General features: G+C 42.3%; 1 protein-coding gene and 1 long non-coding RNA gene across 3 annotated transcripts in view; both read left to right on the forward strand.

Annotated features, from left to right (window-relative positions):
- Positions 1 to 1,777, forward strand: LOC117090469 (histone H4). Its single transcript, XM_033222791.1, has one exon. It carries the CDS (start codon positions 79 to 81, stop codon positions 388 to 390), a length of 312 nt encoding a protein of 103 aa, XP_033078682.1. The 5' UTR covers positions 1 to 78; the 3' UTR covers positions 391 to 1,777.
- An 84-nt stretch (positions 1,778 to 1,861) lies between these two features.
- The window catches only part of LOC117090470, a 30,461-nt gene continuing 16,449 nt past the window's right edge, over positions 1,862 to 15,873 (forward strand). For both annotated transcript variants that reach the window (XR_004440020.1, XR_004440021.1), the window contains exon 1: positions 1,862 to 2,235. This is a non-coding gene — a long non-coding RNA (uncharacterized LOC117090470). The remainder of the gene's footprint in view (positions 2,236 to 15,873) is intronic.

Genomic DNA, 15,873 nt, shown 5'->3' on the forward strand with positions numbered 1-15,873 from the left:
GAGAATATAAGCCCTGGTCTGCACCAGACAATCAGTGGGCTGCCCGATTTTCTGCTAATCAGGAGCTGTGACTTCAGAATGTCTGGGCGCGGTAAAGGCGGCAAGGGGCTGGGTAAGGGAGGCGCCAAGCGCCACCGGAAGGTGTTGCGGGACAATATCCAAGGCATTACAAAGCCCGCGATTCGCCGTCTCGCCCGACGTGGGGGTGTCAAGCGCATCTCTGGTCTCATCTACGAGGAGACCCGCGGAGTTCTCAAAGTCTTCCTGGAGAACGTGATCCGCGACGCGGTGACTTACACAGAGCACGCCAAGCGCAAGACCGTCACGGCCATGGATGTGGTGTACGCGCTGAAACGCCAGGGTCGCACCCTCTATGGTTTCGGCGGCTGAGCTGTCCCCACAGCTTCTCTCCAGACTCCAAAAGGCCCTTTTCAGGGCCCCCAAACTGTCACAGAAAGAGCTGTTAATACTTCCTAGATAACCGGGTAAATATCAGCCCTTTGCCGCCTTTCGGATACCGGGAGTGGGACGTTCGCGACCCGATCATCTGCTCCGGATTAGGTTTGGCTGGAGCGGGGAGGACTAGACCTCATGGAGGGAACTCCGCCTGTGCTTAGGAACGACCCTGGGAGGTGCCGTGCAACGCAGTAGTGACCTCCCACTTCTGTGCACCTAAAATCCAGACTGCGGATTTTGTTTAGAATAGAGTTTCTACAAAGCCCCAGTGTTAGAACTGGTCATGGGCGTCTAAGCGGCCGAGTCGTTGGCCCTTAAGCACGTTACGGATGGCTTCCATGTAAATCAGGGCTTAGGTGACTTCCCGCCGACCTTTAGGGGTGAGCGTCAAGCGTCAGAGGGCGGTTCGTGCGTATGCAGGGCCTGCTGGATCGCAGGAAATGGGAGGACGCCGCTACCTGCAAACCTGAAAGCGCTAAATGCAGCCCTAGTGTGGCGCGTTGTAGTCTTACTGGGTACTATTTTAATTCATTGCTGACATTCTGAGTGAGAGGTGACCAAGCTCAGATGCTGAGAGTAAGACGGCCGGGAGAAACTCGCGGCACCCAGCCCTTCCGGTATCCAGCAGCGTAAAGTTGCCTAAGCCGAGCGGGTGGCGTCCTGCTCGGCCACCTGGCGGCGGGCGTGGAGTTGGCAGGCAGGCAGTAGGGGTCATGCCGGCATGAAAAGCCAGATCTCCACCTGCGGGTCGCCAAGTTGCCAGGAGTCCTCCGCTCCGGCCAGTGTCATTCCCATCAAAAATGACCCTGTCGCAGCCGAAAGATAAGCCCTGGCTTCCGAGTAAAGGCCCTGTTCAGAGCAGCCTGGGGGTCTAGAGGGGAAACGGGCGGCGGGTTAGGTTCTAGTCAGTTCAATGAGAAAGAGACAGCTGTGGGATTAGCAAGCCGCGTGGTCCCACCCAGTACTCCCGGGGTGTAGTGAGGGTACTGGAGAGAGGTGGGGCGCAGGGGCGACCAGTTAAGCACACTTTCCAGTAGGCAAGGGTAGAGGCTGAAGACCTGGTGATCAGCCTGCGTGCAGGCCGTAGGGACTGTCCCGGCCTCCGGTAAAGCTCCGCGTAACAGCCTCGCTCTATTAGCTCTGTCCTTCCTAACTTCTCATTAGCTTTAGCACCCCAGGATGCGGTGTGATCCATGCCGCGTTAAGCAATCTCCCCCTTCTCTAGCTTTTCTTTTTTCCTTTCTTTTTAAGACCAAGTCTCGCTCTGCCACCCAGGCTGGAGTGCAGTGGCATGATCTCGGCTCACTGCAGCCTCCGCCTCGCGGGTTCAAGTGATTCACCTGCCTCACCCTCCCTAGTAGCTGGGATTACAGGCCTGCGCCACCACGCCCGGCTAGTTTTTGTATTGTTTTAGTAGAGACGGGGTTTCACCATGTTGGCCAGGCTGGTCTTGAACTGCTGGCCCCAAGTGAGCCACCCGCCTCCGCCTCCCAAAGTGCTGGGATTACAGGCGTGAGCCACCACGCTTGTTCTCGCTCTAGCTTTTCTAAACATGGAGAAGTCATTTAGCTTCCGTGGTGTGGTGGACTGAAGTCACTCTAAGGGAGTTTCCCAGCCCCAGGGATTAAAGAACTGGAGCCAAGATTCGAACCCAGCTGGCGAAGGATTCTGCACCGCTAGATCTTGACATTGCCGCCTCTTCTGCCAGGAAGGCTCCCGGGTTCCTTTCTGCTGACACATCACTTCTAAGTACTTTCTCCTACTCCATAAAGACTTAAAGTGAGTACACAATACTGGTGTTAGTTTAATTTCTAGGACAGTGAGACACTCGCAGAAGCTCAGTGTTCTTTAATGCAAGTGAAAAATTGAGTTACTTAAAAGAAATAGAGTCTGGCATACTTCCGTACCCTTAATATTTGTTGCATGACCAAATGTGTGATTTTGGGTTTCACATAAATTAAGGATGAAGGTTAGGGCTCCGATGGAGGATAGAAATACTGTAGATATTTGTATGACAATTAAAACTCTTCCTTAAGTATTTAATTTATATGGAACTGTTTAAATATTTTATGGTTTTGGGTTTTGGTTTTTTGGGTTTTTTTTTTTTTAATTTTTGTAGTGGTCTCAATTCTTTGATTAAATAGAACTTATATTTTCCCTTGTAGCATAGTTATTTGTGTGTGTGTGTTCTGTTCTTTATAAAATATAATTATCTAAACCCAAGAAATATTTATTTTTGTCTGTGACTATGGGTTCTGTGGTATAGTAAGTACCCAGTCCTGACAATAACCATATCTTCCAAACCAAAACTGGGTCACATGGTTCAATAACTGGAACAGAATATCTCAAACTGAAAATGACCAAGATTTTCTGAAGTTTAATATTAATAATAAAATTGCTTACTAAAAATGTTAAAGAACTTGATTTAAAACGTTTTGTAATGCCTCACTTAAAATGTGAATGAGGGGGTCAGGGTGGGAGTGGCTGTAATCCCAGCACTTTGGGAAGGCTGAGGCAGTAGGATTGCTGGAGGCCAGGAGTTTGAGACAAGTATGGCCAACATAGTGAGACCCCATCTCTCCATAAAATAAGAATAATAAAATGTTTAAAGTGAATGGAATGCATTGAAATTTGATCCTGTAGCAAAGTCATCCCTTTTAAATTTTGAACATTTATTTCATGCCTCTTTTCCAAGCATATTTTGAATATTCAGAGATAAAATGAGCAAGTTACTGCCATCAAGAAGCTCCTATTTTTCTAGGAGAGAAAGGGGAAAGACATGTAGTTGTACACATGTGCTTTGCTCTAATAGAGTGGTATAAATCAAATGCTATTGGTATACAGAAGGACAAATTTTGTCAGCCAAGTGTATGGGGATCTTCAAAGAGCACAGGTGCCATCTGTTCTGAGCTAATGACCCACTGAAGAAGGCCACACCAAATTTGGGGAACAAACAGCATAAACAAATGCCAGAGTATTTTCCAGGCAGGGTGTATTTAGAGAATCTAATGTTGAATATTTAACTTGTCCTTTGCCCAAGAATAATGCAATGAACTAGGCAACTAGTTGAATAAAAATTGAAACCAAGTTCAAACAAGCCCATTGAAAAATGGGCAAAAGACTGGAAAAACATGGCCAATAAGCATAAGAAGAGATGTTCAGCTTGATTAGTCATCAAGAAACTACAAATCAAGACACTGAGGCTGGGCGTGGTGGCTCATGCCTGTAATCCCAGCACTTTGGGAGGCCGAAGTTGGCAAATAACTTAGACAGGAGTTCGAGACCTGCCTGGGCAACGTAGTGAAACCCTGTCTCTACTAAAAATACAAAAAGTTAGCTGGGCATGGTGGTGCATACCTGCAATCCCTGTTACTCGGGGGCTGAGGCATTAGAATCACTTGAACCCTGGAGAGAGAGGTTGCAGTGAGCAGAAATCAGCCACTGCACTCAAGACTCTCTCAAAGACCACAATGAAATACAACTTTGGACTCAGTAGATTGACAACAATTAACAAATGTTACACAGAAACTCTTATATTGCTGGTAGGAGTATAAATTGTTTCAACTATTTTTGAAACTAAGGGTTTGCATTATCTTGTGAAGTTTAAGATAGATTCACATTATATGCTCAAGCAGCAATTCCACTTCTGGATATTTACCTAAGGAAATGATAGCATGAATGCCCCAGGAGCCATCATTAAAGTTCTTAGTAGAACTGCTCACAATAGCAACAACAAAGAAACCAAATGTCCATTGACAAGAGAGTGGATGAATAAATTATGGTGAAATATTTTGCAGTCAAAATTAACAGATAAATCCAATATGACTTAACAGTGGTTTACAGCGAATGTTTTGTTTCTTTGCTGACACATATTAAGACTTGTGTCTTCCTGTTTGGCTGTTTTATTCTGAACTTATATGTGGTTGAAGGTCATCTGTGGGAGTCTGAGAAACTAAATTGAGCATGCTGCCTCATAATTAGCATTTGCTTGTCTTTTGGGTCACATACTGCTATGGACTGGGGCCACTTTAGTCCTGTTTGAGTATCCTAGGCTATTAGAAGAGTCAAGTTTTATTTCTTACAGCTTATTCCCAAGGCTTATTCTCCAGTGTAACCCTAGATTTATATATATATATATATATATTTAAGATTCAAGGGATACACATGCAGGTTTGTTACATGAGTATTTGCATAATGCAGAGGTTCAGGCTTCTGATGACCCCATCACCCAAGTAGCAAACATAGTACCCAATAGGTAATTTTTCAGTTTTTCAACCCTTGCCACACTCCCTCCCTTCGCATGAATCCCCAGTGTTAGAAATACTTGTTCCCCAGTGCTGTAAAGAAATAGTACTTGAACATAAATTTAATTTTTTCAGCAAGGCCATTTTCACTTTCTGCAGAAAGAGTACACTCGCTAGCAGTTTTGTCATGAGAGTGCACAGAACAAAGGAGACAGGGTCATTTATAACCTGATGCATCCACCCTACTGCTGTGTCTGGTTTCCATTGGCTGGAACGGGACCTCACGTTCTGTATTTGTCCCGATTGGCTAGCAACTTAGAACTTTTTAAAAGAGGCAAAGGCAGAGGAGAACAAAGGAAGAAGAAAGTAACTTGTGGATTGCTGCGAAAGGTAAAAACACCTTCAAATAAGGAAGAGGAACAGGCTATGACCTAATGCTTGCTTGGACCAGTATAAGCATGCCAGGGCAAATATTTAGGCTAAATTGTGGGAGCTAAGAACATAAAGTACATTGATTCCTTTATTACAGCTAGCAGATATTTAAGAATGTTAGCACAGGTCTTTGAATAAATTTTGCTTCTAAGGGAAGTTACTATTAATTCCTAATTAGATGGGGAAGAAAGTCTTTGAAGAGGAACCTCTACTTTTTACGTCAGTGTCTATTGTTTCCATCTTTGTGTCCATCTGTACACAATGTTGAGTTCCAACTTATGAGGACATGTAGTATTTGTTTTTGTTTCTGCATTAATTTGATTAGGCTAATGGCCTCCAGCTGCATCCATGTTGGTGCAAAGGATGTGATTTCATTCTTTTTAATGGCTGTGTAGTATTCCATGGTATGTATGTACCACATTTTCTTTATCCAGTCCACCACTGATGGGCACCTCGGTTGATTCCATGCCTTTGCTATCATGATTGGTGTTGTGCTAAACATACAAGTGCAGGTGTCTTTTTGGTAGAACGATTTATTTTCCTCTGAATATATACCCAGTATGGATTCATGGACCTCAAGAAAACTTGGTTGGTGTGCAGTTTAGTGTATTATGAGTAAGACTGGACCTGGTGTTAGAAAATCTGCATTTGAGGCTTTGTTCTGACAGTGTCTAGTGTAAATATGGGCAGACCACTTAAACCTCTCTTTAGTCTTCTCCTCTGTAGAGTGATAATATCATCTAATTAGCAGGATTGTTGTTTTATTCAATGAGACAGCATATGTAAAGAACTTAGTAAAATAAAAAGCAACGTGTTTATAATGGCCTAAGTTATCTTCTTCATGCTTTATTTATTATTAGTGAAAAGATTAAGTTCAAATCTCTTTTATGTGTCATTACTTTTTGCAACTCATACAGATACAGCTTTTCCACTTCCTTGTATTAAGATTTACTAGTGAAACTGACATTTTTTCCTTTGGTATAATCAGATTGAGTATTAAGTTTATCTTTCATGTCTATCATTATTCTAAGTTAGTTGAACATTGACTACTATATTCTATTTTTCAAGGTCTGTGAATAGTTAGAGCCACATTACAAAGTCAGTACAAGATGTAACTTACTCATGCAACCAAAGGTCAAACCAGGACTATTAAGGGTATTGCTGGAATTACAGTGACTTGATACAATTGTGGCAAATGGAAAACCAAGAGTTTGCAATCTGGTTTGGAGGTTCTTGGTAAAATTTCCAAGTGTGACAGATGTGTCCTTGACATTTCTCTCTTTCTGTACCTATTCTCTTCCATCCTTCAAGCACCCAACACTTTCACACTTGGTATTGGTCTGTTCTCATGCTGTTAATAAAGATATACCCAAGATTGGGTAATTTATAAAGAAAAGATGTTTAATAGACTCACAGTTCCACATGGCTGGGGAGACCTCACAATCATGGTGGAAGGTGAAAAAAGAGCAAAGTCACATCTTACACGGCAGCAGGCAAAGACAGCTTGTGTAGGGGAACTCCCATTTATAAAACCATCAAATCTCCTGAGACTTACTCACTACCATGACAACAGTAAGGGAGGAAACCGCTCCTGTGATTAAATAATCTCCCCCTGGCCTCAACCTTAACATGTGGAAATTATTACAATTCAGGGTGAGATTTGGGTGGGGACACAGCCAAACCATATCATTCCACCCCAGCCCTTCCCAAATCTCGTGTCCTCACATTTCAAAGGCAATCATGCCTTCCCAACAGTCCCCCAAAGTCTTAACTGATTTCACCATTAACTCAAAAGTCCACAGTCCAAAGTCTCATCTGAGACAAGGCAATTTCCTTCCACCTATAAGCCTGTAAAATCAAAAGCAAGTTAGTTATTTCCTAGATACAATGAGGGTACAGGCATTGGGTAAATATACCCATTCCAATGGGAGAAATTGTCCAAAACAAAAGGGCTACAGGCCCCATGCAAGTCCAAAACCCAGTGGGTGGTCAAATCTTAAAACTCCAAAATGATCTCCTTTGACTCCATGTCTCACATCCAGGTCATGTCGACGGAAAGGTGGTTTCCCATGGTCTTGGGCAGCTCTGCCCCTGTGGCTTTGCAGGGTACAGACCCCTTCCTGGCTGCTTTCCCATCTAGCATTTTCAAGTGTCTGCAGCTTTTCCAGGTGCATGGTGCAAGCTGTTGGCAGATCTACCATTCTGGGGTCTGGAGGATGGTGGCCCTCTTCTCATAGGTCCTCTAGGCAGTCCCCCAGTGGGGAGTCTGTGGGGGCTCCCACTCCACATTTCCCTTCTATACTCCCCTAGCAGAGGTTCTCCATGAGGGCTCTGCTGCTGCAGCTTGCCTCTCCCTGGACATTCAGGCATTTCCATACATCCTGTGAAAACTAGGCAGAGGTTCCCAAACCTCAATTCTTCTGTGCACCCTAGGCCCAACACCACATGTAAGCCTCCAAGACTTGGGACTTGCACCCTCTGAAGCAATGACCTGAGCAGTATGTTGGCCCCTTTTAGCCATGGCTGGGACACAGGGCACTACATCCTGAGAAAGGACAAAGCAGCAAGGCTCAGGGTCCAGCCCACAAAACCACTTTTTCCTCCTAGGCCTCCAGGCCTGTGATGGGAGAGGCTGCCTGAAGGCCTCTGACATGCCCTGGAAACATTTTCCCCATTGTCTTGGTGGTTAACATGTGGCTCCTCATTGCTTATGAAAATTTCTGCAGCTGGCTTGAATTTCTTCTTAGAAAATAGGTTTTTCTTTTCCATCACATTGTCAGGCTGCAAATTTTCTACTTTTATGCTCTGCTTCCTTTTGAAACATAAGTTCCTGTTACAAACCATATCTTTGTGAACACATAAAACTGAATGCTTTTAACAGGATTCAAATATACTCTTGAATGCTTCGCTGCTTAGAAATTTCTTCACTAGAAACCCTAAATCATCTCTCTCAAGTTCAGAGTTCCAGAGATCTCTAGGGCAGGGGCAAAATGCCACCAGTATCTTTGCTAAAGAATAACAAGAGTCACCTTTGCTCCAGTTCCCAAGTTCCTCATCTCCATCTGAGACCACCTCAGCCTGGACTTTATTGTCAATATCACTATCAGCATTTTGACCAAAGCTATTCTTCTGAGCCCTCCAAACTGTTCCAGCCTCTGCCTATTACCTAATTCCACATTTTCGGGTATCTTTATGCAGCACCCCTCTCCCAGTACAAATCTACTGTATTAATCTGTTCTCACACTGCTAATAAAGACATGTTCAACACTGGGTAATTTGCAAAGGAAAGAGGTTTAATTGACTCACTGTTCCACCTGACTGGGGAGGGCTTACAATTATCGCGGAAGGTGAAGGAGGAGCAAAGTCACGTCTTACATGGCAGCAGGCAAACAGAGTTTGTGCAGGGAAACTCCTATTTTTACAACCATTAAATCTCATGAGACTTATTCACTACCATGAGAACAGTATTGGGGAAACTGCCCCCATGATTCAATTATCTCCACCTGGCCCTGCCCTTGATACATGGGGATTATTACAAATCAAGGTGAGATTTGGGTAGGGACACAGACAAACCATATCACACTTCCTTCTGACAACTCAAAGCCTCTCATTACACACTTTATTTTAAATGTAGATTCAATGGTTTTCCTATCATTCCTTTGCAGCATTTACAAGCTGATGTTTTAATTACCCATAAGTAGTTTTTGTTTGTTTTTTTGAGACGGAATCTCGCTCTGTCACCCAGGCTGGAGTGCAGTGGCACAATCTCAGCTCACTGCAACCTCCACCTCCCAGGTTCAAGCAATTCTCTGCCTCAGCCTCCCAAGTAGCTGGGACTACAGGCACCCATCACCATGCCCAGCTAATTTTTGTATTTTTAATAGAGTCAGGGTTTCACCATCTTGGCCAGGCTGGTCTTGAACTCCTGACCTCATGATCCACCTGCCTCAGCCTCCCAAAGTGCTGGGATTTCTGGTGTGAACCACCACACCCAGTCCACCCAATAAGTATTTTTTTAATAACTGGCATTGAATTCATCATGATTATGATCATCGTCTGATAATACATTTGTTCATTATGAAATCTAAAATCCTTTGTACATATTTTTGTAATTATAAAATAATCTACCACTAAATTCCTCCCTACAAACTCAATCAAATCATAATACCCCAAAATACAAACAGCACCCTTGCAATCTTAAAAGTTATAATAGTGTGCTATGGTTTTAATGTTTGTCTCTTCCAAAACTCTTGTTGAAATTTAATAACTCCATAACTGTAAGAAATAAATTCCTAGGCCAGGTGCAGCGGCTCATGTCTGTAATTCCAGCACTTTGGGAGGCCTAGACAGGAGGATCACTTGAGGTCAGGAGTTCAAGGCCAGCCTGGCCAACATGGTGAAACCCCATCTCTACTAAAAATATAAAAATTAGCCAGGTGTGGTGGCAGGTGCCTGTAATCCTAGCCACTCGGGAGGCTGAGGCAGGAGAATTGCTTGAATCCGGGAGGCAGAGGTTGCAGTGAGCTGAGACTGCACCACTGCACTCCAGCCTGGGCGACAGAGTGAGACTTTGTCTCACAAAATTAAAAAGAAAAGAGATTTTTTTCTTTTCTTTTTTTTCACCCAGTTTCAGTTATTTGGTTATAATCAGCAGAGAACAGACTAAGACATAATGCATATCAGCATGTCATATTTTTCAGATAGATTTTCCCAGTTTCTCCTGACACTTTATTTTGGTTTTTGAACTAAACAGAAACTTGAAAATACTTATTAAATGACTTGAAGTTTTCCTAGTAAATAAAAGGAGCATTTAAAAATTTACATAGGTTTTAACTAAAAAGTTATAAAATCTGAAACATGATATTGAGTTATGTGAACATAGTAAAGCAAATATTGGTAAATGTTTTGAATTTATACTTCAGTAATATTTACTCCTCCAAATAGCAGGGTATGCGTCTTTGATTAGTGTGGGGGTAAGTAAGGTTTTTGAACATTTAATCTTCAGAAAAAAATAAAGCGAAAGGGAGAACATTTTCATGGGGGGTCACAACCAACTCTCACTTTTTCATTTGGCCACGTAATCCTGAAGAAAGATAGAGTATATGTGACTGAGAGGCAGGGAATGGAATGTTTCTATTTGCCTCGCCCATAGCATGTTGCACAGGTAACAATTTTTTGTAAACACCATGTTTGGATGCTCTTAGCTCTGTTTGTAAGCACTCTTCTTTGCTCTGTTTGCTTGCTCACCCCTTAAAATTGCCAGTGCTTATTTGTGGGGGATTCCATTCATCTCTACATCTGGATTTATCTGGTTTCACTGGATAATAAAATTCACAAATGCACCTTCTTTTTTCAAAGTGTTTTTGTTTTGTTTTGTTTTGTTTTTTGTTTTTCTTTGAGACAGGGTCTTACTCTGTTGCTCAGGCTGGAGTGCAGTGGCACGATCTCCACTCACTGCAACCTCTGCCTCCCAGGTTCAATCAATTTTCGTGTCTCAGCCTCCTGAGTAGCTGGGACTACAGGCACCCGCCACCACACTCGGCTTATTTTTGTATTTTTTGTAGAGGCAGAGTTTCACCATGTTGGTCAGGCTGGTCTCGAACTCCTGATCTCAAGTAATTCGCCCGCCTTGGCCTCCCAAAATGCTGAGATTACAGGCATGAGCCACCATGCCCAGCCTCCAAGTTTTTTTATTGATACACAATTGTACACACTTTATGTGGTACATGTGATCTGTTGGTATATGCATAGAATGTGTAATGATCACATCAAGGTATTTAGCATATCTATCACCTCAAACATTTATTATTTCTTTGTGTTGGGAACATTTCTTCAAAATCTTCACTACTAGCTATTTTGAAATATACAATACACTGTTGTTAACTATAGTCATCCTATTGTGCTAATCAAACATTAGAACTTATTCCTTCTATCTAAATGTATGCTTCTATATCATTCTACTCTCTCTCTACCTCCATGAGAACAACTTTCTTTTTTTTTTTTTTTCTTTGGATGGAGTCTCACTCTGTTGCCCAGGATGGAGTGCAGTAGCACAATCTCAGTTCACTGCAAACTCCGCCTCTTGGGTTCAAGTGATTTTCCTGCCTCAGTCTCCCAGGTAACTGGGATTACAGCCGGGTAGCTGGGGTGCATGTCACCACATCTGGCTAATTTTTTTTTTTTTTTCATAGAGACGGGAGTTCACCATGTTGGTCAGGCTGGTCTCGAACTCCTGACCTCAGGTGATCCACCCACCTCAGCGTCCCAAAGTGCTGGGATTACAGGCGTGAGCCACCATGCCCAGCTGAGACCAACTTTTTTTTGTTAACTCCCATATGTCCTTATGAAATGCACCTTCTTTCTAAATTAATTTATTTTCTTTTTCCTCCAAACTGCTCCTTATAACTGTAAATAATGTTTCTATTACAAAAATTTATAGAGATTTATAGATGCTGAACAAATCCCAAACTTTCAGAGGCATACTGCAATACAAGTTAATTTCTCACTAAAATAACAGTTCAATGAAGTTGGGTATTTGTAGTGAGAAAATAGTGTTCCTTCTGGATTTGATTCAAGTGTGCCTAACTGTTTTAATCAAGTGAAGCTATAAGAATATCATGAGTGTTCTTTAACACCGATCTTCTGTCTTCTACCTGGAACCACAGGTATGCCACCATGCCCAGCTATTTACAGGAAATCTTAAAAGATGTCACCCATGCTGGAGTCAGTGGAGGTGTGGTGTGTGGCCATACAATTGTGTTCAGGTGACTACACTAATGCCATAAAAGCTTCACACAGTCTGGGATAAGGGTGCTCAATACATCATAGTTTTTTGGGTTTTTTTTGTTTTTTTTGAGACGGAGTCTTGCTCTGCCACCCAGGCTGGAGTGCAGTGGCCCGATCTCAGCTCACTGCAAGCTCCGCCTCCCGGGTTTACACCATTCTCCTGCCTCAGCCTCCCGAGTAGCTGGGACTACAGGCGCCCGCCTCGTCGCCCGGCTAGTTTTTTGTATTTTTAAGTAGAGACAGGGTTTCACCGTATTAGCCAGGATGGTCTCGATCACCTGACCTCGTGATCCGCCCGTCTCAGCCTCCCAAAGTGCTGGGATTACAGGCTTGAGCCACCGCGCCCGGCCATCATAGTTTTGTTCTTTAAAGAAGATACATTCTCATGAAATAAAATCAAGATTTGCTTACCATTAGAGGCTTACAGAAAAAAAGGAAACCAGCAGGCATGATAAGAGTTCTATGACTGCTCTCCAATTTATTAAATTTGTATTCCACTAGGGAATTCGACACATCCAAGTATGTATGCTAAGTACAAATCTCAAGTGCTGCCTTAGAGGATACGGAAAAGAAGATGGGGCAAGAATTTCTTCAACGCATTATTATTTACCATAATCATACATGTTATATATGACAAGCATTTTCTTACACCCTAGTGAAACAAATCGTAGGCCTCAGGGTCTGTACAATTACATATAGTAAAAACAAGTATTTGCAAAACTGTTTTATAAGCGTAACACTAGAAATAAGGAAAAGAATGCGGGTATAAAAAGAACCAGTAAGAGTACTCTTTAAAGAGGAGTCAGGAAATTTATACCAGAATTTATGCACTACACCTCTGACCTAGTCTCTAATAGAGGAAAGGGAGAAATGGTGCCAGGGGCATAGGAAGTGACTATACCACTGTTAAGGAATTTAGATTTTCATCTGAATGAATGTGAAGTTATTTAAGAATAATCAGAGGAGTTGTATAAACCAAATTTCTGCTTTAGAAAGACCACTCTGCCTGAGCGCAGTGGCTCATGCCTATAATCTGAGCATTTGGGGAGGCCAAGACTGGCAGATCACTTGAGGTCGGGAGTTCAAGATCAGCCTGGCCAACATGGTGAAACCCCATGTCCACTAAAAAAATACAAAAATTACCTGGACGTGGTGGTGCACACCTGTAGTCCCAGCTACTCAGGAGGCTGAGGCAGGAGAATTGTTTGAACCCGGAGGGGGAGGTTGCAGTGAGCTGGGCTCGTGGCACTGTACTTCCACCTGGGCGACACAGCAACACTCAGTCTCAAAAAAAAAAAAAGAAAGAAAACAGCTAGGAATGGCAGCATGCATCTATAGTCCCAGCTACTCAGGAAACTGAGGACAGAGGGTCACTTGAGCCCCGGAGTCCAAGTCTAGCCTGAGCAACAAAGTGAGATCCCATTTCAAAAATAAGGAAAACAGAAAAATGAATTAATTTATAGAAAGAATAATGAAAGATAAAAATAAAAGAGATCAGTAAAATAAAAACATTAAGAAAACAAGCCAAAAAAAAGTTTTAAAAAAAGGAGAACCAAAGCTAAAAGCAAACTTTTTGTAAACAATAATAAATTAGAAAAAATGTCTGCTACGAGTAATTTTATTTTATTTTATATTTTAATTTATTTATTTAATTTTTGAGATGGAGTCTCTCTATTGCCCAGGCTGTAGTGCAGTGGCACCATCTCAGCCCACTGCAACCTCCGTCTCCCGGGTTCAAACTATTCTCGTGCCTCAGCCACCCGTGCAGCTGGGATTACAGGTATGTGCCACCACGCCCAGCTAATTGGTTTTCTTTCTTTTCTTTTTTTTTTTTTTTTTTTGTATTTTTAGTAGAGACAGAGTTTCACCGTGTTGGCCAGGCTGGTCTCAAACTCCTGACCTCAAATGATCCGCTCACCCTCCTAAAATGCTGGGATTACAGGCGTGACCACCATGCCCGGCCTGCTAAGAATAATTTTAAATAGCACACATATATAAAGAATATAAAAACAATTTAAGAAAACATTATGAGTAACTACAAGCTAAGTTTTTTTATAATCAATAGCTAGTTGCATTTACCAGTATTTTTTACTGACACCTGATTCACAGTTTCTTGCATCCTATTCCCTCTCCTGGACTCACTTGACATCTTTCTGAACCAGGTCCCTTTAGTATTTCTTTTAGCAAGAATGTGTAGGTTGCAAACTTTCTTTGTCTTTGTATGTTTGAAAATGGCTATATTTGGTCTTTATTTTTTAGTGATAGGTTAGCTATTTATGAAATTCTAGATCAAGAGAAATTTTCTCTCAGCACTTTAGAACTATTTAATTCTGGCAGCTGCTACTATAGCATGAAAAAGTAGCATGCTTTCCATTAGATTCTCAGTCTTTAAGGTGTTTTGCCTCGAGTACACTTAAAGATATGTGGGTTTGGCCAGGCACAGTAACTCACGGCTGTAATCCCAGCTCTTTGGGAGGCCAAGGCAGGTGGATCATGAGGTCAGGAGTTCAAAACCAGCCTGGCCAACATGGTGAAACCCTGTCTCTACTAAAAATACAAAAAAATTAGCCGGGCGTGGTGGCGGGCACCTGTAATCCCAGCTACTTGGGAGGCTGAGGCAGAGAATTGCTTGAACCCAGGAGGCAGAGGTTGCAGTGAGCCAAGATTGCACCACTGCACTCCAGCCTGGGCTACAGAGCGAGATTCCGTCTCAAAAAAAAAAAAAAAAAAAAAGATATGTGGATTTCAATTTGGGAAAATTCTCAGCCACTTTCTTTTTCAATATTGCTTGTTTTTAATTTTCTTCATTTTTTACTTGTGGAACTCATAAAATACTAATATAACAAAACAAGAATTATTAATAGTATAAATAGTATATATAAGTATACTTAGAGTTAATATTTTCTGAGTGCTTACTCTTTTTAAAGGGTGATTCACAAAAATTCTATGGAACAGGTGCTGTCTTTCCACCTGTTTTACGGATGAGAAAGCTAAGAACACTGGCTGATAAGTAAAACTGGCTAGCATCACACCGTCAGTAAACAATGGATTCAAGATTTAAATCATTATAACGTAGCTCCAGGGTCCGCACTATTAACCCCTTACCAAAGTACGTGGGTCAGTCACCCATGACCCAGCCACTTGGTTTTGCATCTTCTCTCTCTATGGTATTCTGGGTTGGGGCTCCATATACTCTTTAATTTTACTGTGTCTCTGATTATTTTAAGATTGTGCCCACATGACTGACTGGGCTTCTCAGCTCCATTCCAGGCTTAAATTGATAGCTTGTATTTAATGCTCTGTTGGCTATTGTGCACCTAGCAAAGGTTGGCATGGCCCTGGTCCTGGTATGCAGGCTGCCAGTCTTCTCTCTTCCCACTCTAAGCAGCAGCTTGACACAGGCCACCTCTCCCGCAGGGACTATAATTCGTTTTAAGCCATTCCTTCGGAGGTGAGAGGGCCCCCATGTAAGTTCCTAGTTTCTCCCCAGATGATAGGCATTTGGATCATGTTACCTGCCCATCCACCACACCGCGCCCTAAAATTTGAGTTTCTGGATCTTCAGTCTGTTTCTAGCAGAAAGGCTCATTCTCTCCTCATTCATTATTTGTCCTAAAATGAGTTCATTCAAATTAATGGATTAATTTACCACCTCGCTAAAGATGATGCTCGAATTTATGTTTCTTACCTAAACCTCCTTTGAAAGCATCAGACCCTTGTTTTCAATTACCGACATTTTCTGGCTATTTGGTTTTTAGTTCTTTGTAAATTGTTATTTATCTTTACTTTTATTTTTTGTTAGGAGTCTTGGAGATTAGTGGGAACATGTGAACTCAACATACTTTCACAAGAAATTCTCCATTTAATCTTAGCGTTTCTTTTTGTTTTTTTAATCAAAATAAAACACAGAAATCTTTTGCTGCACCTATCCCAACACCCAGTTTCTGCTCTCCAG

This window comes from Trachypithecus francoisi, unplaced genomic scaffold, assembly GCF_009764315.1.
Source record: "Trachypithecus francoisi isolate TF-2019V2 unplaced genomic scaffold, Tfra_2.0 Lachesis_group11, whole genome shotgun sequence".
Classification (NCBI taxonomy): domain Eukaryota; kingdom Metazoa; phylum Chordata; class Mammalia; order Primates; family Cercopithecidae; genus Trachypithecus; species Trachypithecus francoisi.